General features: G+C 48.2%; 1 protein-coding gene across 50 annotated transcripts in view; it reads left to right on the top strand.

Moving 5' to 3' along the window:
* Positions 1-22,697, top strand: part of LRRFIP1 (LRR binding FLII interacting protein 1) — a 139,691-nt gene that overhangs the window by 83,108 nt on the left and 33,886 nt on the right. For 11 of the 50 annotated variants that reach the window (XM_078450725.2, XM_078450727.2, XM_078450690.2 and 8 more), the window contains 10 exons: positions 762-806; positions 1,336-1,416; positions 4,190-4,228; positions 9,248-9,307; positions 11,721-11,789; positions 14,290-14,361; positions 15,723-15,767; positions 16,418-16,540; positions 17,340-17,405; positions 21,506-21,583. The exons of 10 other annotated variants lie outside the window; for them this stretch is intronic. In XM_078450725.2, coding sequence (XP_078306851.2) covers positions 762-806; positions 1,336-1,416; positions 4,190-4,228; positions 9,248-9,307; positions 11,721-11,789; positions 14,290-14,361; positions 15,723-15,767; positions 16,418-16,540; positions 17,340-17,405; positions 21,506-21,583 — 678 coding nt within the window. The remainder of the gene's footprint in view (positions 1-761; positions 807-1,335; positions 1,417-4,189; positions 4,229-9,247; positions 9,308-11,720; positions 11,790-14,289; positions 14,362-15,722; positions 15,768-16,417; positions 16,541-17,339; positions 17,406-21,505; positions 21,584-22,697) is intronic. 29 more of the 50 variants (XM_078450716.2, XM_078450715.2, XM_078450723.2 and 26 more) reach the window with 22 other exon arrangements.

Raw genomic sequence — 22,697 nt, 5'->3', positions numbered from 1 at the left:
TTGTCCCTCATGGATAAATAATGCAAAGAAATGTAAAATTATCTCCTCTCTTAGACACCTGTATAAAACGTGAAAGAGAAGAGTTCTTGAAAGATAAAGAGTATATGTGTCCTCTACCGAAAAAATTATTCACTTCAACCTTCATTATGTGTAAACCATCATTTTAGGCTTCTGTGGCATAGGCAGATGTATTTTTGTCAAATCTTAAGACCCAGTTAAAAGCTGTATCATTGCTTTGTATACCATCGAGAAAGAAAAAAGTGCTGCTAATTATAATGTGGGCAACCTTGATTATAAGATATGTCCCCAACTGCAGAGATGTGCAAACATGTGGAAAACTGTGCCTATCTCAGAGTGCACAAAATACAGTAGATGGGGTGACACCCTTATTGGATCTTTTCCAGAAATGATTTATCCTCTGATTCCCAAAGGAAAGAGAATAAGGTTCTGAATATAGGGGGGAAAGTAGACTAGTTTAAATGGACCACATAGTAGAGGTTAGGGACAAACTAAGGCCCAACCTCTCTCCCAACACATGCTTTTAAAGCCAAAATGAAAGATGCAGATTATTTGTGTGCTTACGTACCCCCGCCCAAAGAGAACATCCTTCCCCAGTGGTTTAATTGAAGCCTTTGATGACAGCAAAGAAAATATTTATGTGACATTTATATCAGAAATACTGGATTGTGTCACCAGTGGACTAAGGCTTCTGCTCTGTCTGTACCTGACCTTTAATGCTGTTTCTTCCCTTGCTTCGGTAGGAAGACAGTGAGCGTTATTCACGTAGATCCAGAAGAAACACATCGGTTAGTACTGTGTTCATTTTGATTGAAGTCTAATTTGTAGTTGTAGTGGCTGAAATACATAAATTGCGTGCGTGTGTGTATTTTAGTGATGCTTATAAAAGAAATTAATGCTGATACTATTACCTAAACAAAGGCTTTTAGCCTGTTGACCTAACTTGGTGAAGGGAGCATTGGAAACTTCTGAATATTAATATGTTCATGACAGTTTTAATGCTCTTTCTGCTATCGAATACCCATGAATAATTTTGAGAGTGATACGCACTGAGGCTACGTGTTTATAGGTTACCAGCAAAGAAATGACATTAACGTAAAGCGGTATCATCCAGAAACAGCCCTCTGTAAACAGAGGCGCACAGACGGGGCCGTTTGGAGAAGACATAGGCTCAGGTGTACTGAGATTTCCAGAGTCACCTACCTTGGGGCCCTGCTATGGTGTCATGGGCCACGTCCCCTCTGAAAGCTGGACGTCGGCTTCTTTTATGCGTGTTATATTATGCTTCATGGCTGTTTTCATCCTTTCTTTCACTAGGCTTCCGACGAAGACGAGCGCATGTCAGTGGGTAGTCGTGGAAGTCTGAGGGTCAGTAACCAGGATGACTGGGTTTGCACGGTACAGTCTGTGTTGACGTCCTTTGCCGCCTGTGTCCCCGCAGTCAGATTTTGCGTCCATTACCCCGCAGTCTTGTTACCAGTATCTGGGAAGCCGCCTTTGAAATCTCATCACTGGTGGCATGTTTCCTTGTGGTGCGGAAAGAGTATTGGTAAACGCGGGCACTTTTGTCGTGTGTTTCTCCCGCATGGGCAAATCATAATGTTTTTATATCCCTCCGCATCACAACACTGCCACGCCCCGATTAAGTCTTCTCTGTGCGGCGCTGGTGCCCTGAAGGGATCCTGCTTGCCTACACACTCCCCGCCAAATGTGCATCTCAGCTCAAGCACCTGTTAACTCAGTGCTGTTCTTGGGTAGCTCCTTGAAAACTGCAGCAGGCGACCTGGTGGGAAATCAGAGCAGGTCAGATCCCTGAGACCCGGGTCTGCTCGCCCAAGTCCTTCCTCCGGTCAGCGGCGATGGAACGTCTTCGTCACTGACAGCTTGATGGCTGGCAGAGACGAATACGTGGTTTTCCATAAACATTCCCAAAACCTTCATAATTAGACTGGAGAACATTGCGTGCTTTGGGAAGCAAAGTAGAGAAACTGCGTTTTGCTTAGTGCCTTAAGTCGGTAAGTGACTGCGAGCATGTCCGTGTTATCACCACAGGGTTGCTGTCGCTGTCGCTGCTGGTAAGAAGGAGGCCTCAATGCAGCCGCTCCATTTCACTTGGGGACGGTATGGAGTAGAAAGCTTGTTTCCACCTTAACAATTAAATTATAGTATCACTCCTAGACTCCTTTTTTTTGTTTTTTGACGTTTATTTATTTCAAGAGAGAGAGAGCTCGAGAAGGGGAGGGACAGAGACAGAGGGAGAGAGACAGAATCCCAAGCCGGCTCCGTGCTGCCAGCATAGAGCCTGACGGGGCTCCAGCTGACAGACCCGTGAGACCTTGTTCCGAACTGAAATCAAGACTTGGATGGTCAAGGACTGAGCCCCCCGGGCGCCCCACCAGCCCTAGACTTCCTGTGTGGCCGCTGAGCGTGCATTTCGTCGGCTGTTCACAACAGTCAGCTATAAAGATAACACACTGTTGGGGTGTCAGGCAAGTCACTGTCACTGCCCTGGCAGGTGCCAAAAACAGATCCGCATTGATTTTGCCAGAAAGTAACAGTTCAGATGTGAGGTCTGTTCAAGAGCTTCCACACTCTGAAACTTTCCCCTCAGCCATACGGTCGTCACTTCCTCATAGACCTTCTCTCTGACAAGAGTCAGGCCAGAGGAAGTAACTTTTATGTAACCAAAACATCATAAATGCAAAACTCAGTTTGCAGAATCTGTGGAGGAGACACAGGAGTACGCAGGCCCAGGAGAAGGGCGGCCCTTGAAACCGAGAGAAGATACTGTTTCCAGGAGGAAGCGAGGGGTCCAGTAAGCGTGGGACCGAGGGCCTTAGCATCGTGGAGGACGTCGGTGACCTTGACAAGGAGACTTTTGGTGGAAACGGGGAGAGCAAAACCTGATTCATGCAGGCTCAAGAGAGAACAGCAGAGAAATCGGCCGCAGAATCCAAATCTATCACAGTATCGTTTTCAGATCTTTGATCCTCCACACTCGGTATTCAGGATTTGGGGTACACTTGCATTTTTCTGGGAAGAGAATTTGTCGCTTTCTTAACGTTCTCGGAAAGTCTCCTGACCCCAGGGAGTTTAAAACGATTGCAGTCTTAGTGAGTGTTAGGGTGTTTATAGCCTTCATTTCATTCTCAATGAGTTTAACCTACACGAGTTACATTTCTTTGCTAGACAGCGTTCTTTGCCAAGATTTCAAGCATTTTTGCTTTAAGGTGTCACATTTTAGAGAAGAGGCCCACAACCTGGACGCTGAATAAGAGAGGGGGAGAAAGTGGAAAATCAACCGAGGATGGGATTTTCATGTTCAGCCAGGCGGTTTCCTACACCGCTCTTCCCCGTGATATGTCTGATCTCGTGAAATGACACTCTTTAAAAACCACAGACTTGAGCACTTTGATCCTGGAGATAAGAGGCAGACCTCGTAACTCTGACGGGTTCAGGACAAGCCCAGAGCAGCGAGGAGGTGACAGCATCCGTCCCCAGGTCCTCTGGGGCCTGGACGCTCTGACCGCCTTTGGTTGTTGGGCCAACTGTGCCGCTGGGAGAAAGCTCATCTCGCTCCCTATCTGTACAGGGTCAGTTCATGCTGTGTTTATGTGTCTTAATATTCTGAAATCCTCCATTTGCAAAGTTCAGAGGTCAGGTCTCTTACTTCTTGACTTTCTCAAAATATAGGCCTTCTTCATCCATCACTGACAGCGACGTAAACCCCAAACAGGAAAACGTTATCTCCCTGGGGTCTGCATGGACCTTCTTCTCAGCAAACCTAGATTTTTGGACATCTTAAGACTTTCATTTCTCCTAGTTAAAAATTGAGAGTGATACAGGTGTTCCCCTTTTGTCTAATATAAATAGAGTAGGTCTTATATAAAGGACGGGGTCAGACTGCTCAGTCCGAATTCGTGAATTACAGCAACCCTTGCCATGGAAGTTTGATTTAATGTTACTGCATTTTATGATGGCTTCATTCTGATGCTGTTCCTTTTGTAAATACACAAGATCCTGGAAGTCCTGAAAAAAAATGTAATTTTGTGAAGATTTCAAGATCGCCTGGCTTGTATTTTATGTTTTGTGATGTCTGAGTTAACTTATTCTCACTGATTTTTGACAACTCTGTTTTCTGTTGTTTTCCTCTCCATCCGCACGCCGACAGCCACAGCCTGACCTGGATTATGGGGGTCCTTACGCCTGGGTGAGACGGTCGGATAGATGCTGGGGCGTGATCCTAATAGTACTTACTGTGTGATATGTAATAACCTACGGTATTTCCACTAATCTCATGGCTGTGTTTGTCCACAAAGCCAAGTATGTCTTTGTCCAGAAAGACACACGTGCCGTCCCCCAGACTCCCTCGGGGGACGACGGGCCGGAGGGCAGATGTCCCCACCAGAGTGAGCGCTCTGCGTCCAGAGCCCCCTGGGTGTGTCACTGGTCCTCAGGGTCGGCCCGTGCGTGAACACACTCACTCACCACGCGGTCTGTGAGCACCAGCTGTGTGCTGACAGCTGTGGGCACCAGTCGGGGGGAGGGCACCTTGCTTTCAAGGAACTCAGATCAGATCAGGAATTCCCAAAGCCTCTGCGTTGCTTTTCAAAGATTAAGTTCAAAGTCACTTTATCTAATGAAAATTCCGTCGTTTTCTGATCTGTCCGTTGAAATGAAATGTGCGATCCTGCCCTTTTGCCAAAAGTGCTGTTCCAGTAACAAAACGAAGGCGTTCGATTTAAATTTGGAGTTTCCCTTCTTACGGCCGTGTGTCTACACCTCGTGCTTTCTGAAAACCTGTAAATTTAAACGACAAGGTAAAAAGGAGAGAAGTTTCATCTCGCCAGAAATTAGCAATAAAGTGATTTCCGTACTGAAGGGATTGTAGCAATTTAGACACGGCTTCATTTTTAGGACTTTTTCTAGAGCATTTTGGGCTTCATTCATTCTACCGCATTTCAAAGTTACTTAGCAAATCTCTGTTTTTAAAATGTGTTTTTGCCTCTAAGACGATAATTTAATAGTGCCATAGAGTTGCGTAGCACTGGTGAGCCCCGAGCCTCCTGCTGGGCTGCTGGTTATGGATCGGAGCCGTCGAGGGACAGGGACGGATCCGCCACGGAGCGTGGGAAGCCCAGGGGCACGTGATTAGATTCGGGAAGTGCTTTCACACAGCGTCCCACAGCATTTCACAGTGACCCCAGTCCTCGCCAGTCCTCGTAGTTCTTCTATTCTCTGCCATTCAGCGCATCAGCAGCAGATTTCTAGATGCTTAGCCTTCTCATTCTAAAGCCAAAGCAAATTCTTTGTCAGGGCCAGTCCCTGGGGGAACGAGTGGCTACGTGTGTTAGCAAGAGACGGAAACACGTTTCCGATCTCATTTTTATTTTTCAGTTTTCATTCTGTTTTCAAACTCAGTCGAGTGCCTCAAAGACTGCACTTCAGGGTTTTGATTTTGCCTTCCTTCTTTTGCTTCCCATCTCCCATACCCTTGGGCGTGATCTGTCTGTCGACTCACTATAAAAGCAATCTAACACCATTAATCAGAAAAGACAGCCGTTGCCCTCCGCATGCTTGCACGTGAGGGGTGCTGCTTTGATAGCCCAGCACGGTGGCTGGTGGCATTGGGACTAATCACACGTTTCCCTTGGAATAATTGGCTGCGACGGGACGTTTATGCTTGGATCTTACACTCTTTTAGAAAACGCTGATTTGTGGATGTCTTCTGTGTTTTGTTCTCTCTGATAGCAGTGCTCGTGTGTGTTTGCTGTGTGTGAGATCCACCTGGGAAGCTTGTCACAACACACTTCCCCAGCCCCCAGCTCTAGGTGCTCTGACGGCTGCCTAGGTCAGGGTGCCGTGGTCCTAAGATGCACACCAGGTAACCGTGGTGCAGGTGGTCAGCACAGTAAGGGTGTTGAAAAATCGCCCCGTAGGGGTGCCTGGGTGGCTCAATCAGTTACACGTCCAACAACTTTGGCTCAGGTCATGATCTCATGGTTCACAGGTTCAAGCCCTGTGTCAGGCTCTGTGCTGCCACCTCGGAGCCTGGAGCCTGCTTCGAGTCTCTGTCTTCCTCCCGCTGCCCTTCCAACACTCACGCTTTGTCTCTCTTTTCTCTCTCAAAAAAAAAGTAAACATTTAAAAAAAGTAAAATAGAAAAGAAAAGAAAAATCGCCCTGTAGAGCAAAGAAAGTTAAACAGAGCCCTGACTTAAGATGACTGGTATCCCGTCTATGGACTTTTTATTCCGATGCGTTAGGTTAATTTTCAACTCTCCTTAGCCTGTTCTGCTACATAAAAACAGCCCCACCATAAAAACTGGCCAAGAGGAAAAGGTTGGTGGTGTTCTTTAAGAAGTCGGAGTACTCTAAGGGCGCCTGGGTGGCTCAGTCAGTTAAGCATCTGATTTCCACTCAGGTCGTGATCTCACTGTTCTGAGTTCGAGCCCCGCATCGGGCTCCGTGCTGACAGCTCAGAGCCAGGAGCCTGCTTGGGATTCTGTGTCTCCCTCTCTCTCTGCCCCTCCCCTGCTCACGCTCTGTCTCTCTCTCTTTCTCCCTCTCTCAAAAATAAAATAAACATTAAAAAAAAATTTTTTTTAAAGAGATCAAAGTACTTTTCACCATAGAGGCGTCCATGAGCTCCGTGGATTGGAGAATTCGTTCTAGGAATATACTCCCCACGGCAGAATTCCACTACTACAGAAAGGGTGGGTGTTCCACAGAGCTGTTGAAGGGGGAGTTTTTCCTGCACGGCCGTGGAAAGCTAGGACAGAAATGGTGACAATGAGGGGCGCATTTGCCCTCCCGCCCTTCACGGCCCTCTGCTCTGGGCTGCACACCGCGCTGGAAAACGAGAAGGCCAGAAGGAAGAACTCGCATGGGGAAGGATGTATTTCACAAGCAGCAGTGGAAAGCCAGAGGGTTCATACATGTAATATATTTTACTTTATTTGTTAGTAAAGGAAAAGGCATCAAAAGTTGATTGATGTTAGCCTTTCTTGTTACATTAATTTTTCCCAGGAATGAGTTTCTAAGCAGATAGGAAAGGCATCCGAGTCCTCGATACACGTTTCCATATCAGAAAATCCTGTCAGTGGGGAAAGGGATTAGATTAGATTAGATTGAGTAACATTCCTGCCTATCAACTTTATTTCAGAAATGTTTTAATGTTACTCACAGTTTTCTAATTTATTTTTTTTATATTTATTTTTGAGAGAGAGAGAGAGGCAAGTGAGGGAGGGGCAGAGAGAGAGGGAGACACAGAATCCGAAACAGGCTCCAGGCTCCAGGCTCCGAGCTGTCAGCACAGAGCCCGACGCGGGGCTCGAACCCACGAACGGTGAGATCGTGACCTGAGCCGAAATCAGACGCTTAACTGACTGAGCCCCTCAGGTGCCCCAAGGTTTGAAATTTAAAGTTGAGGGATGTCTACATACCCTTTTGTTTCATTTAGAAACTTCAAGTTGACTTGGTATTGAGTTGTAACAAAAGTAAATACATAGTTTTATAGTCAGGATGGCGTGAACCTGGGTTTGTAACCTGTCTGGAAATCCCTTTCTTTATTCTTCATTAATGTCTAGCTGCGGAATACCTGCCAACCGGTCTCCCGATGCCCGACCCCGTGAGCAAGGCTCCCGTTCCTCGTGGGTGCTGGGTCCCTCCCACAGATGCTCACTCAGCCATCCTGTCGGCACACGGTTCAGGCACTCGGGATACTCATTTTAATCCGGTCTAACCCTCCCAGTGGCCTTATAAAGTATGTATTTCTAGGCACATTTTTAACAGCTGAGGAAGCGGAGTGTCAGTGGATTAAGCAACCAGCTTAAGGTCACACGATAGAGCATTGATTTGGAATTCGGACTCACCTCCACGACCCCCTGGCATCTCCTTCCAGTTTTACCAGTTCTGTGGACTGCTTTCCTTTCTCCTTGTTTTTAATTTTTTTTAACGTTTATTTATTTTTGAGGGCGAGAACACACCAGCAGGGGAAAGGCAGAGAGAGAAGGAGACAGAGAATCCCAAGCAGGCTCTGAGCTGTCAGCACAAAGCCCAGCACGGGGCTCGATCCCATGAACCATGAGATCGTGACCTGAGCCGCTCAACCGAAGGAGCCCCACCCCTCACTGCACTGTTTTCCTTTTTCTATCTCGAGAGCTGGTCAGGCCTCTGACATGTAACAGCTCTTGTCTTAAACCAGCAGAAACATCCTTATAGAATGAGAGCAATTCGAGATAGGCCAGGCTTTGGCTGGTGGAACGTGGGTGCAGAGGTGAGGAGAGAAGGGAGGTGGGGTCCCAATCATTCTCTTTTCTAGAGGACAAATTAGGAAATCATGAAATGCATCCTCAGATTTCATTCTGAAAAATAAAGTTGGAAGACAGGATGAATGAAAAGCTAAGACAGAGGGGCACCTGGGTGGCTCAGTTGGTCGAGCATCCGACTTCGACTCAGGTCATAATCTTGCAGTTCACGAGTTCAAGCCCCGTGTCCGTCTCTGTGCTGACAGCTCAGAGCCTGGAGCCTGTTTCAGATTCTGTGTCTCCCTCTCTCTCTGCCCCTCCCCTGCTCCCGCGCTCTCTGTCAAAAATAAACACACATTAAAAAAAGAAAGAGAAGCTAATCAGAGAATCTACCCCCATGAGAAACATTTTTTCCATGATGAACTTTTGCACCGAATTATAGATTGAGCAGAAACTATTTCTGAATCTTCTGAATGCAACTTCATACCAGGCCATGACTTTCAAGGACTTAACCCTGTGAACCAACACCTGAAAACTAGTTGATGTGGGCCAAGGCATTACCCCACTTGCCCGTGGCATTCAGGCCGCTGGAAAACTGGGACTCCCGCGGCACCACCGTAACACGGGAAACAGGAAAACTGCCGAGGAAAAGCAGCCGTGGACCCGTGGCCACGTGCTTCACCCCGCGGGAAGGGCTGGGCATTGCCTGCAATCCTACAGTGACCTGTACTGACAAGTAACAGTGACTTGGGCGGGTGTGATTGGCTTGAGTGTCCGATCCCCCCCGAGTTGCGGCAGAGCAGATCAGAAGCACGGAAGCATCTAGGGGCACGCTAAGGTTTGTGTTGTCCTGGGCCTGTCATTCGTTCGCTCCACGAAGGAAGCCCAGTTTACAGCCCAGCTAATGCTTCCCTGCTGATGTGTCCCTGCGTCTTCATTCGTATACTGATGTCAGTTTTCTTCTTTTCTTCATTGAAACAGACAAATGGTTATGATGGAGAATCATATGGATCCCAGTCCCTGAATAGAAGATCTGGCAGGGTTAGTATAGAAAATGTGCATGACACAAAATTCAACCAGGTTGCTGCAGCGGTTTAAAGAAAATATTGCTACATTTAGCTTCCTCGTGTTTTTGTTTTTTTCCCGTGTGATAAAGGGTCTCTCCCCACCCCCACCCCCGGCCAAGCACGTGAATGAGTGGAAACTAATGGTTTTCAACTGGGAAACATTCTTAGAAAGTTGGTCTTCTGGACATTCTAAGTCTCAATGCAAGAGGCAGATGTTAAAAAGAATCTCTTCAGCTTAGAAATATGTAGGATCAAATACTCGGTCATTATTTTGTTGCCCTGGGTGTACACACAGAATGCGTATAGTAAGTGTATTCAGCTTTCACGTATACCTCCCATCTGACATTCTCTCCCTCCGTGCCCACCTCTCCCTGGTCATTTTAAGGACACGCATGTTCGAGTCCGTGTTCCCCTGGACCCTGACCATGGAATGCTCCCAGGGCAGGGGTCAGAGACCGCAGAAGGGGCAGGGTCATGAACGTTCTGTGGCAGGAGAAAGGAGAAGAGGGACCGACAGCAGGAGACAAGTGGGGAGGCCTTTGGATCTATCTAGCAGGGAGGTCACAAACTGCATATATTCTAATGAAGTTGCATGACCCACTTGCAGACCCGTTGTACATTAAATTATCTAAAATCTTCCTAGTCCTACATTTGCTTTACTTTTCATCTTATAGTAAATTTTACTAGTTGTATAATTAGTGTTTCTTCTCATTTATCTTACTTGTATTAAGATATATCCTATCTGCACTTGAATTCTGTTTTCAGGTGTCAGAGGAGTTTCCCAGTCCCACTGTAGCTTTCTGAAACTGGCTGATGAGTTTAGCCTCTCATCCTCTTAAGGATTGCATACACCTCCGTTTCATCTAAACTCTCCTCATTCCAGACTAAAAAAACCCTCCCCTTTTAAAGGCCGTGTCTTCCTATTTATGTTTTTTATGTTGACGGCCTTTGGATTTCCTCCAGTTCTGTTATGTTTTCCTTTAAGGTAAGGCCGCCGTCTGGGGATGGAAGCAGGCAGCACACCATTCTGTCCTCGTGTGGTGGGGACAGCTGTGTCTCCTGTGCACTGATTGGAGCTGGCTTTACAGGACAGGCTGCAGGACTCTGCTGGCCCCAGACTGCTCATTGGGGTTATGTTGACTAATTAGCAACTTCTTCCCCCAGAGGCATAGTTTTCCCCATAATTGATCCTAAAGAATCATCGCTTAGAGCTGGCAGTTCCTTGAGAAGTTCCGTCATCCACTCTTTCTACCCAATGCCACCTTCTTCTCTAGAGTACCCCGGTCAGTACGAGGTAGCATCAGTGAGCTATGTGCCATCCGTATGTCCATATTTCTTAATCTTTGACATTTACGTTGAAACAGTAAGCTTTAACAGTAAGCTAAACAGTAAGTTAAAAAAGTTAAACCTTTTGATTTGGTTTAGGATTTGAACAATGTCTCTAGAAATCAAATGCAAAAGAGCTTGTTGGTAAAATTGCTCACCGCAGAGTAAAACGGGACATAAAATTGATTTCATAAACAGTGAGGAAACAGAACAATTGAAGAACCAAATAGCATACGTGCATGGCGCAAGTTCTGTGGGAAGGTCCCAGGGTGAGGATGGGCTTGGAGAAAAGACTGGAAGGGAGGGAGGCATTTCACAGATGCCAGCAGCACATGTCCATGGGGAGGAGTAAAATAGCCAGACTGACCACAAGGGTTTGGAAGCACCTCTTTCTTCCGTGAAGGAATTGAAAGTCTACGTAGAAGAACGACCTTGACCGTATCGATGAGCATCTTATGCCTTGTGTGTAACATGCATACATACTGCCTCCCCATGCAGACTCTGACCTTTATAAGGTATACGCCAAGTCCCTGGAGATCGCTGCGGGTCTGGGGGGTGGCTCTCAGCTACATGGGTGCAGCTCGCTCAGGCTGCAGCCACCTCCCTGCAAATTCGGCTGAGCTGAGCCATCAGCTGTGTCAGGCCCAGGAAAGATGGAAAATACTGCACCAGACATCATCTTCGTTACCTAACGAAGTACGTAATAAGGAAAGTCCCCGGTGGGAAGTTACAGGCGGCTTATCAGGAGATTGAGTTGAGTAAGTAATTACGAGTAATTTGAGAGCTGAAATATTGTGAAAACCAGTACAAGTTAAACCATAAGACATCGCGGGGATGGAAACACCAAAATACAAAATACAGCTGAGGACCTCTGGTTGTTGAGAAGTTCTGCCGTAGCCGAGTGTCTTGATTCTTAAGCTACATTGGTATTTCTGGGGCACTGATACCGGTGTGACTTTATACACTGGTGATTTTATATTTGCCTTTTGGCCAGGACAGGTGGTGCTTTGGGGGACAGCGAGGAAGTGCTCACCACTTACAATGTCTTCTTTGGTTCTCAGAATTCCAGCTACAGCAGCAGCGGTGAGGGCAGATTCTCTACTTTGTCATCAGCCAGAGAGGAGACATTGGTTGGTTTTCATTTAAATCTTTTCACATCCTCTATTCAAAAACCACAGGTTTTGTAGCATGCAGTGTTGTGTGTGAATTCAGTTCTCTTTTCATTTTTCATGCCTGTTTTACTAATCTTCATTTGGGTGGATGCTGAGGTCAGGTTGGGGGCACTAATTGACATGATGTATTTTATGCAGGCTTAGCCCACTGTCTTGCATTCGAATCCCTATTTGCATTCAGCTGGGTACAAGGAAAGAAAGTATTCATGTGGGTGTTTGTAGTCAGAAGTAATCAAAGGGGGGGGGGGGGAAGAAAACCTTATCATTCTTTCCTTGAGAGTTCCTGAAAACAGAATTACTTTGTAGGGTGCATGTAAACTTTGTGGCAGTTTCTCAGGGACAGACTGGACTAGGGATGAAAACCACATCAAATCCAAATTCAGATGTCTACACAGTAGAGTTCCTTCCCACACTTTAAGGACATGCATCGATCTCGATGGGCGCAAAGATTTCTAAATTATGTGAGAGCCCTAATAGAGAAGGTTGGTTTGTTTTCCATCAGGCCCATGCTCACTGAGCAAACACTAGGGAACCTAGTGTAGGCAGGACTATCACAGAAAGATCACACAGGTAACCGTGAGATAGGTGGGTACTGTGGAAGCATTTACTTCTAGAACAGAAGGCAGACCCAGCTACCAGATACGCTGGTGCAGCATAAATGGGACAATAGGGAGAAAGGAGTGTCGCAACAAAGGATGTGAACTGAACCTCGAAGAGTACGTGGGGAAAAAATAAATAGAAACTAAGGAGCTAAAGCCGGTAGTTCCTGGTCCTTCTCCCCTGTCCTGCCTCATCCCCTGCCCCCTTTCGTTCCTGCTGCAGGGGGCTCCAGACACGGCTGGCCTTTCCATTCCCCCATCAGCTTGCTGGTCTACTTTCCAAACTCCACGGTTGCCTTTCAGCCCCATATGTTAATAAGAACTCCACCCTTTCTTCCCCCAGTAGGTGAATTTTGACTGAAAACAAGATCAGCTGTAATCACCAAAGTATTGGTGGGTTTCGCCATCTTGAATTTTTTGTGTATTGTGTGAATTTCAGTGGGAGATTTTGCCGTTTCCAAAGAGCACCTCGTCGTCCAGAAAACTTGACTTCCTCGTCACTTTCTGAGCTGAGAAACTTGCTCTGAAGTAGACGATGGTGTTAGGTAGCTAATATGTGGGTGTGAATCATTCACCCCAGTTCAGCACGTCTCCAACTCACTTAAATTCGTTTAAGAGAAATAACCCACATTGGAGTCAAAATTAGAGCCGATCCATTCAAAACGTTAAACGTCAGAACTTTCCTGAGGCCACATGTCCCACCCTTGTTCTGCCCGAGGTCTTACTGTACTCACCGACCGGCAGAATCTTCTGGTAATTACCGTGTTCTGTAGGTATTATATCTATTCCTGCAAAACACATGGGCATGTTTCATTTTAGTTAAATCTAAAACAGAAAGATATTAAGGTAGCACGGAGTGTTGAAGACTCCTCTAAATGACTTCTCCAGTCTTCCAGATTTGTCAGACCTACACCCTGGCATGGCGGCCACAGCCGTGGACGCCTTCTCCCCCTTGGCACTTTCCACGTCCCACAGAGGGGTTGACAAGATGGCCTCTACACACGGTGTCCTCTCAACCATTCTCTCAATATTTGTGTCAGACGTTAGAACATTTCCCCCCTGGTCCGTCCCCCCACCCCACCTCCAGAGTTCCACTTGCCTGCCCCTCGGGTCAGGTGGTACAGCTTATGCAAGACATGGGAACGTTAGGCACAAGTTATGGGACCTTGAGGGGATGGCAGGATATCTCCAGGTGCCATCAGGCTACTTGAATGGAGCCACTTCATCTTCAAGGACTGTCCCGTGCTTGTACAATTCGTAGAATACTGCCAAGATGACTGGCTTCTTCTTCAAGGAGCCTTCCGTTTGGATAAAGCATTTTATTTGGGGAAACAATTTGTATGGTAGCATTCCCCAGAGACGTTGCATAGACTGTTGGTCTCTGAATTAGACCCCACCTTCTGTGAATCCTGAACACATATGCATTGTATAAATAGCTAACTAAGAAAGCCAGGTCAGAGGTCCTGTCCAGTGAAATATCTTATTACATAAAGGCTGATACCTCTGCCAATCCTTAGTTTTGAATTTTTCCATCCGAACTTTAAAACTCAGAGCTCAAATTACAAAGACCTCTCAAACCCCTATGGTCTGGCTGTCGGTTAAAACGTAATGAAATGTAGTCTTGCCTGTTTGTTGATTCAGAACTCCTGGTTTGGTCCCGTGTCCTAGTTTTGTCAATTAACCGGACCGTCTTTATTTCCTTCTGATCGTCCTCCTTTCTCCCTCCTCCGTAAGTGCATGCCCTTAACCGATTTTGTCGTAGAAGGTAGCTGTGTGCGGATACGCCATACCATTGTACCTTTGAGGTGAAATGAAGCTGTGAGCCCTTCTCCCCTCCTTCGCATTTTCTCTGACTACAGGGACTCTCCTGCTCGGACCTCGGGCTTCCCAGGGGCGGCCTTGCTCTCCTGTCTACCCAGAGCGGAAACCAGGTCTGTCCTCCTCCTTGTCACCCGCTTCCCTTCCTCTTTGCTTCTGTGGGGTCACTTCACTCTCCGATCAAATGTACGAAGATACTTCAACCTCTTCCATGTCAAGTCCAGAGAGCAGAGTTTAGCAGGTGTTTTATTTGGCTTGACTAACTTGCTAAGACTTTCGTCAGCGTTGTAAGACATTATCAAAATCATTTAGGACCTTATATAGAAAAAGGAGTCTCTATTAAGTGTGTATTTCCAAAAGCTCAGGCCCAAAGAATTGGTCTCTTGGGGCTCTCTCCTCCTTTTCCAGCAATTGTTCCCCATTTGGGGTTTCATGTGTTTCTTTAAAAATATTTTTCTCCTGTAAATGTGTCCAGGAAGCAATTTGGAAGCCTTTGTGCCTAATCTGGTTCCTCCATCTTTGAGAAGTGGGAGAACAGCCCTATTTCTTTGGCTCAGTCTCCCCTCTGTTTCCTGGTTTGTTTTGTTTTGTTTTGTTTTGTTTTGTTTTGTTTTCACAAGGCGGGTGGGCGGGTCAGGCCCTGGGCTGTAGGTACAGGAGCCCGTTGTCTATACAAGGAACTCAGCATCAGAGCCCCGCACTCCTCCTCCCGCAGAGGTTGAACCATATCTCCTTGCATTGCTGTCTCCCCTGCCTTGCTGAGTGATTCATCCTGGGTCCCGCACATTCCCTGACCCTCTTGGTGGCCCTGCACTGCGGGCTTACGTGGCCTCTGCTTGTAAATGAGTCATGATCCTATTCTGGAACTCAGGGTCTGGCCGAGCCAGGAGCTGCCCTTTCACTGGGGCACATGCCCGCACAGGCGCGGCTCAGCCCGGGTTGGGATATGGGTGTGGGTGTGGGTGTGGGCTCCCCGTTACAGGGACGTGCCAGCCCTGGCCGGCTGGAGCAGTCTTAACAGCTCCTGTTGGCTCCTGGAGACCGGGACTGGGATCATTTGATGGAAATAGAAGCGCTGTGTCCGCAGCTCTCTTCCTGTGTGGAAATTGATGTATTAACACCCTGGAGTGCTTTATTAACCTGGGATTTTGAGTTGTGGGGTTTGGTTGCTGCTGGTGACATTTTCACCTTGTCACCATTCGCTCTCACTCCCTGACTCTTTCCTCCAGGAATGCCTGAAAAGAAATGGCTAGAAAATAGTCCTATTTCAGAGATCCTGGGGACGTTTACTATTTTAAAGTTGGATTTCTGTCTCTGTGATTTACTGAAAACCCTACGTCGACTTTTTTCTTTCCTTCTGTTGTACGATAGTTCAGCTGTCGTGATTACTGAAAGCATCATGATTATCTTGTCACTGTTATTTGTTGCTGTTTTCCAAGGCTTTTAAAACCTGCCTTTCGCTCTCCTCCTGCAGCCCTCCTATCTGTACAGTGCTGCCCGGCCTCCTGCAAGTTACCGGGTGCGTGTGCTGCCTCCCCCAGTCCCCTGACCTGCCGCCCCGCCCCATCCACCACCCCCGCCCCCTTCCCCATCCCTCCCCTGACCTGCCCCTGCCCCATCCCCCCACCCCCACCCCTGCACAGTCCTCTGACCTGCCCTCCACCCCTGTCCCCTTCCCCCCCCCACAATCCCCTGACCTTCCCCCCCACCTCTATCCCCCTTCCCCTACAGAGGCCTCTGACCTGCCCCCCCTGCCCCCAGCTTCCTTCCCCCCTAATAGTCCTCTGACCCTCACCCGCCCCCAACCCTTCTTACCCCGCCACAGTCCCCTCACCTGCCCCAAACCCCCTTCCCCCCCATACTCCCCTGACCTGCCTGTGCCCCCATCCCCTTCCCCCTCCACTCCCCCCCCCCCCCCCCGCACAGTCCCCTGACCTGCCCCCGCCCCATCCCCCAACTTATCCGGGCCCCACTGGCCCCCTCAGGGCCAGGGGCCAGGTGGGGCCAGGGGCCAGGCGCATCTCACACCTGCTCTGGGAGTGTGGCTGCGCATGTCTGCAGGTCACCACCTGAGAGCTCCCCCTTTACAAGGAGCCTGTAGGATCAGTGATGTCTGTCAGTCCCCTTTGGCTGGATCTGGGCGTTCTTTCTCCCCGCAGCTGACAGTAGCTGTCATACTGCCTCAGGCTCCGGGAAGACACGTGCTCGCATAGGATTATTAGCCAGGAATGGAGCAAAGGCATCATTTACTTACTCTGCTGGCAGAAAGAAAGATGGCTTTTGATTTGTTTGGTAACCTCAACTGATGTTAACCCATTGCGCTCTATGACTTTGTAAATTTCCAGTTTTAAATACAAGGCACTTCCCCCTTGCAGGAAACCCTCACTAAACAAAGTAGTTCTGCTGTATTGCTAATAAGTTTCTGAATTTCCATCAGAATTCACCCCTAAGAATTAGCATATATAACTGGCTGAACAAACCAGCCATGTCCTCAAGGAGAGATAGGGGAATCCAAGCTCCTTTCAGCCGGGCAAAGTTCGGTGTGGCCATGCACAGTCCTGTAAACCCCCATTGGCCTTCAGTGCCTAATTACGTGAGATTTCCAGGTTAATCAAGTATTGTTTTCTAGTTAGCAATTTGCAAAGAATTACAAAATACTGAACTGTCGTTATCATACTGCTGTATCCCGAAGTTTCTTCATACCAGCGCAGTTTTCTGCACGTCAGGCGTGAGGATGTCATGACAGAATTCGGGATATTTGAATTATCTGCTCACTTTAAATCTGGATTAACAGGTTTTTCCTTAGCAAGGAACGTTTTTCAGAATGATGCGTTTCAAGGAGCTACTGGGGGGTTGCACTGCATGCCAGTGAACAGCAACTGGTTTCTCTCTTAGATTTTTGCATGACCCTGTTGCGTACAGCTTTGGCCTCTGTGGGTGGTTGAAGGCCTTCCCTGCTTGTTTTCCATCGTGATTTGTTCCGAACGTGTTCTTCTCTCGGGTCAGACCTCCTTAGCTTCCCTTTTCCTGTGTTCTGGGCACCGGTGGAGAGGGAAGGGCTCCCTGACCTGACGGTCTGTTTTTGTCACAGGCATCTGTGTTCGATGACATCGGTCCCGGCGGGACACGGCGGGGTAGCGCCTGCGGTTCCTATGCTGTAAGGCATTTTCTGTGGTTTCCGAATTTTCTCCCGTGTGCTGCATGACCCTGACTGGCTTACCGGGCACAGTCCCAACCCCTGGAGATTACTAACCAGAGTTACAGGGAGGAAACACTATCTCATCTCAATTTCCCATCATAGTGAGGCTGGGTCATGTATGATGTGAATGGCGAAGCCTTTGGTTGGCGGGTTAGTGTCCTCACACGTTAGTTTACATTGAGTTCAAGGGAGAAGACCCACCTCAACTGAGTTTCATCCGCTATTTTCCTTGCAACACGCTGACAGTACTAAGTAGTGAGGTGCCCTTAAAATAATAAAAGGAAGAAGAGGGGAGTTCCACAGGCTGCAAATTATTTTCGCCTCTGGATACTTGAGGAAGATGAACAGATTTATTAGAGACTCGGGATGTTACACGTACATAATTTCCTTTTATTTTGCTGTCTTTCCACCTCTTCAAAGGATTTGAAATGACAGACTTGGCTATCACATAAGGGTGTAGCTAGTCGTGCAGGAACTACTTGTTGAATGAAAAAAACGAGTGAATAAATGAATGAAAGAGGGAAGCAAAATAGAAAAAATGGAGTCAGTCTGTGGAAGGGGGAAACCAGTTGGCCCATCCTGAGGGGCAGCGGAAACTGAATGGCAACTGACCATATGGGTCCTTCTGCCTGCCAGGGCTCCCCCTCCGGTCCTGTGAAAATGTACCCAGGCCCCATGTGAAATATAATGGCTTGCTAACCACTGCTTGAAAGTACTTTTATAATGTTGCTTTCGGTGTTAATGGGCTACTTAAGTGGTTAAATAATCCAATTTATGGTTTACTATATTTCATGAGTATTCAGAAATTCTTACAAAGCCAATCAAACCTACAGGCTTCTCTAGAATGTAATTTTTATAAATATCGAAACCCAATAATTAATTGACGTAGCATTGGTTTTTGTTGACATTTAATTAACCATTTTATATTGCATAACATTTTATTCTTTTTAAGATTTATTTTGAGAGAGAGATGGAGAGAGAGAGAGCAGAGTAGGGGAAGGGGGGAGAGACAGAGAGAGAGAGAGAGAGAGAGAGAGAGAATCCCAAGCCCTGTCAGCACAGAACCTGAGATCATGACCTGAGCCGAAATCAAGAGTCAGACACTCAACCGACTGAGCCACCCAGACGCCCTTATTACATAACATTTTAAATGGGGTGGAGCCCACTGTATTAAGTCTTTTTCTCAGTTCTTAAACATGTCTGTAGGCCATTAAGAAGCTCACAGATCATGCCTAATGCGTGCATTAGCTCTGGCCTGCATATGATGGATGAAGTGCAACGAAATGGTTTTCTTTTATCAGAAAAGAGACAACATACTAATTCTTCAAGAGAATGAAACTTGTCGCGAGCCCTGGGTAGTTTTCCTGCGAACGAAGTAGAACTTCGGATCAGGCAGGATGTGTGTCCCATCCACTCTCCTTCTATATGGCCTCTGCAGGTGGACTTTTAGACCAGCCGCCCCTCCCCCATTCTTACCGGGGAGTCGCTGAGCACTCTTACTTGTGTGCTTTCTGCCTCCTGTAGGAACCACCTGGGAGCCATGGGGTTCGGGAAGTTTAAGGAAGTGAAAGGTCTTCTTGTCCTGACAGCACAAATGTCTAAAATCTAGCCACGTGTCCCTGGCATCAAACCATGCCGAAGAAGTCAGAGGGAACAAAAACAAATTCTTTCTGCGCTTATCACTGCACTCCCACGCAGAAAGAGCCCCACGTGAATTTGTTGAATTCAATTGGACAGATTGGACCCTGGGGTTGAAAATCCCTCACATCCTGTCCTGCAAGGCAGGGTGGAGCGGGGGGGACCCTGTGTTTCGACCTGAGTCCAGGCTGACCCCCCCCCCCCCCCCCGCCCGCCTGCACAGGGTGGTCCTGATCCCGCTCTGGGACGCTGGTCCCCACCTCCAGAGCATCCAGCTTCTGTTAGCCTCCCCAGGAAGGGTTAGGGTTAGGGTTAGGGTTAGGGTGCATGTTTGCAATTAAATGACTTAATTACAGTTTAACAACTAAATGACTGGCTCACTTTCAAGTACCATTGTTTTGCCTGAAAACCTTTCTATTTTATACCTTCCTCAACATCCGTAAGGGGTGTGTGTGTGAGGTGGGGGAAGGACTCGTGGCCGTGAGTGAACTGGCGGGCGTTAATTTGACACGCTGGGGGGCAGTCATCACCACCAGTGCGCTCTGAGCCAGGAGCGTGCAAGTTGCTTGTAGCAGAAAGTGAAGTCGGGGAAGAGAGTGATGTCCATACTCCTTGGCACCTCTGTGTGGCCAGTGTCCTTACGATTCCATGTCCCCGGTCACAGGCTGATTAGCTTTTCCAAGGTCCCATGGCCAGTAAGAGATGAGGCCTGGACAGGATCTTTATAACTTACATCAGCCCCGCATCAGCCCCACTGGCTCTCAGACACCAGCTGCTCAGAAGGTGGCACCTGGACCCGGGTGATACTGACCTGAAACTTACTTTTCACTGTGAGATCAGGTCAGTTGACTTGAGAGCCGGTTTTGACTAGGCGTTTGGAAAAACGTGGGCCAGCAAAAAGCCCGGTCAACCACAACCTGTCCTATCTCTGCATGGTGAACCGGGACACGAATGACCTAGAACGCAGTAGGATTTGTCTCTAGGACAGTTTTCCTCTGGCTTGTGACCGTGAACCCAAAAGCAAAATTCTTCTGCCTTAAAGCACTGACCTTGGGTATGTTCTTTTATGTTGACCAATAAAGCAGAAGGTGAGACTAGGAATGGTGGTGAGTTTCTTGTGAATGCCAAATGTGATAGTGATTGTTGCATAGGGTGTACGTATGGATGTATTTTCTGTGCACCTGTAAGCGTAAGTATACAATAGATACTAATGGGGTAAAGAAGCGAGAAGGACGATGGGGTAGGGTGGGTCTGGCTGCTTATAGTCTGAAGTTGGTTTTGTTCATTCAACAAGTATTGCTTAAATGCACCCTGTGCCTGGCCTCATCCCGTCCCTGCAGGGAATTCAGGGAATAGACAAAGACCCTGTCCTCAGGGGATTACATTCTGGTGGAAAGATGTGCAAGCTGAAAGGTGGTATTTAAGATGAGAATCACGAGCACCTCTGAAGTTCTGTGCCTAGAGCACAGCAGTAGGGAGAAGGCCTGCACGTCCCCGGGGGGCCGTGTGGGCAGGGCAGAGAACAGTCCGCTCCCGCTGGGGTGCACGGTGTCCCGGGGGGCTGGATGGAGGGGCTCACCGCTGGGCTGTGCAGGTCTCTGGGACGACGTCCCTCAGGCCACGCCACAGACCGCTGGATGACTGCGGTCCTCAGTCATGTGCGTGTTCGAATGCTGCCTCCCGGCTCCCTCTCCCCTCCCACCTCGCTCAAGAGGCAAGTAAGACTTGAAAACACAAGAACAAAAACACATGGCACCGTGTCTAGGGCTGGAACAAAGGTGAATAAAAATCGAAGGTAAGAGGGAGAAGCTTCCAGATCGGCTACTTGCTGTGTTTTCCTTTCCCGGAAGAGAGAAAGTGCAGGCGGACAGACACCTTCATTCAGGCCACCAGACCAGGCAGTCTGGGCCATGCCTTGATTTGGTATTGACCCTAAATCTTACTTTGTTTTCACTTGGAATGAGAGAGAAAGCAAACTTCTCCCCTGCTAAAAAAGCCAAGCACCCGGTCCGGCTGTCACTTTCTGTGCTCGAGTGGAAGGACTCATGTTCTCAAACACACAGACCTGTCCGCGCGGACGAGGTGGCTTTCTGTGCGTAAAGCAGGCGTGACTCCACAGCCGACTTGAACGGACGCTTTGTGTTACTTTCTTCTCGCTCCCCAGGAATTCTGTGTCCTTTTGATACTAGGACTAATTTTTTTTTTTTTTTCTGTTCCTCGCGGGCCTTTATTTGAAGCTTGGAGACACAGCTTTCCTTTTCACGGGGAGCCTGGTGTCCGTGCTCACCCCTGTCTTTTCCGCACTGCACGTGGCTGACCTCTACTAACGGGCCGCTGGTGGGGGCCTCCGCTGTCGCTGATCCCTGCTGACCCTGTCCCTTTGTTTCTGTCTGCGTCCCGACGGCGGGCTGCACGGGCAGCCTTCGGAGCGCGGCGGCCACCTCAACTCCAGCTCCCGAGCCTCCTCCAGAGCCAGCTCGGCGCGGGCCAGCCCAGTGGTGAGTGTGCGTCCTGTCCTGTCCTGCTCGGCCACCATCCTGCTCGTCCCTTCTCCTCCTCCCCTCTGCTCTCTACCTCGCTGTCCTGCAGAAGGGACCCTCCGCCTCCAAAAACCTAAACCCAGCATAAAGTGGGAGGGCTTTCCTAAGATTTATTTCAGGTCTAAGCAAAGACACAATTGGGAAAAATGCTCCCAAATTTGGAATATTACTATTCCGTGATACCAGAATTGCATTGCTAAATATCTAAAGTTAGCGGTTATCAAGAAGTTAACGGTGCTCGGGGCTGGGGTCTTCCTGGGAAGGAGGGAAACTTTGTCCAGTGGGGGGAAATGTAGCCAGGCGTACTAACGTGTTGTTTTTTTATGAGTGAAGAGTTGGAAGGATTGGCTTTTAATATTGTGTTTGTGATGTCGTCTGTTACCGGACCCAGATAGTTTTTAAAATCAAGTATCGCCTAGAAGGGTCGTGGTGTTTCTAGCTCTGCCCCGCCCCCCCAGTTGCTCAGTATCGAAAAACTGCAGGGGCACCCGGGTGGCTCAGTCGGTTGAGCGTTTGACTTCGGCTCAGGTCATGATCTCGCAGTTCACGAGTCCAAGCCCCGCGTCAGGCTCTGTGCTGACAATCCTGTACTGACAGAGGATTCTGTGTCTCCCTCTCTCTCTGCTCTTCCCCTGCTCATGCTCTGTCTGTCTGTCTGTCTCTCTCTCTCTCTCTCCCTCTCCCTCCCTCTCTCAAAAAATAAACATTAAAAAAATTTTTAGGAAAGAAAGAAAACTACAGAGCTGCCCTCCTGTTCCTCACCATCTAGTCCCCAGCCTTTCAGTGTCCTTGTTACGTATTTTTCCCAGGGTCTTTGCAATTTCAGACGTTTGGTACGAGGCCGCCACGCAGTCTCTTTATAGGAAGGCCGTGCGGGGCAGTAGCCCGGAGGACATCTGGGAAGTGGGCAGGCACAGAGTCCGGTGGGCAGGAGCTGGGGCTGTGTGGCATGCGTGCCCGCCCCACACGGTAAGGATTGCCACATCAGAGGACGGTGGCACCCTCCGTGATAAACCCCGGCTGTAAGAAGGCAAAAGGGGCAAAGTGGGTCCCTTGCTCTGCTCCCCACTTA

This window comes from Panthera onca, chromosome C1 (assembly GCF_046562875.1).
Source record: "Panthera onca isolate mPanOnc1 chromosome C1, mPanOnc1 haplotype 2, whole genome shotgun sequence".
Taxonomy (NCBI): Eukaryota; Metazoa; Chordata; class Mammalia; order Carnivora; family Felidae; genus Panthera; species Panthera onca.
The sequence above is the reverse complement of the archived record's forward strand: the minus strand, read 5'-3'. Positions and strand labels throughout refer to the sequence as shown.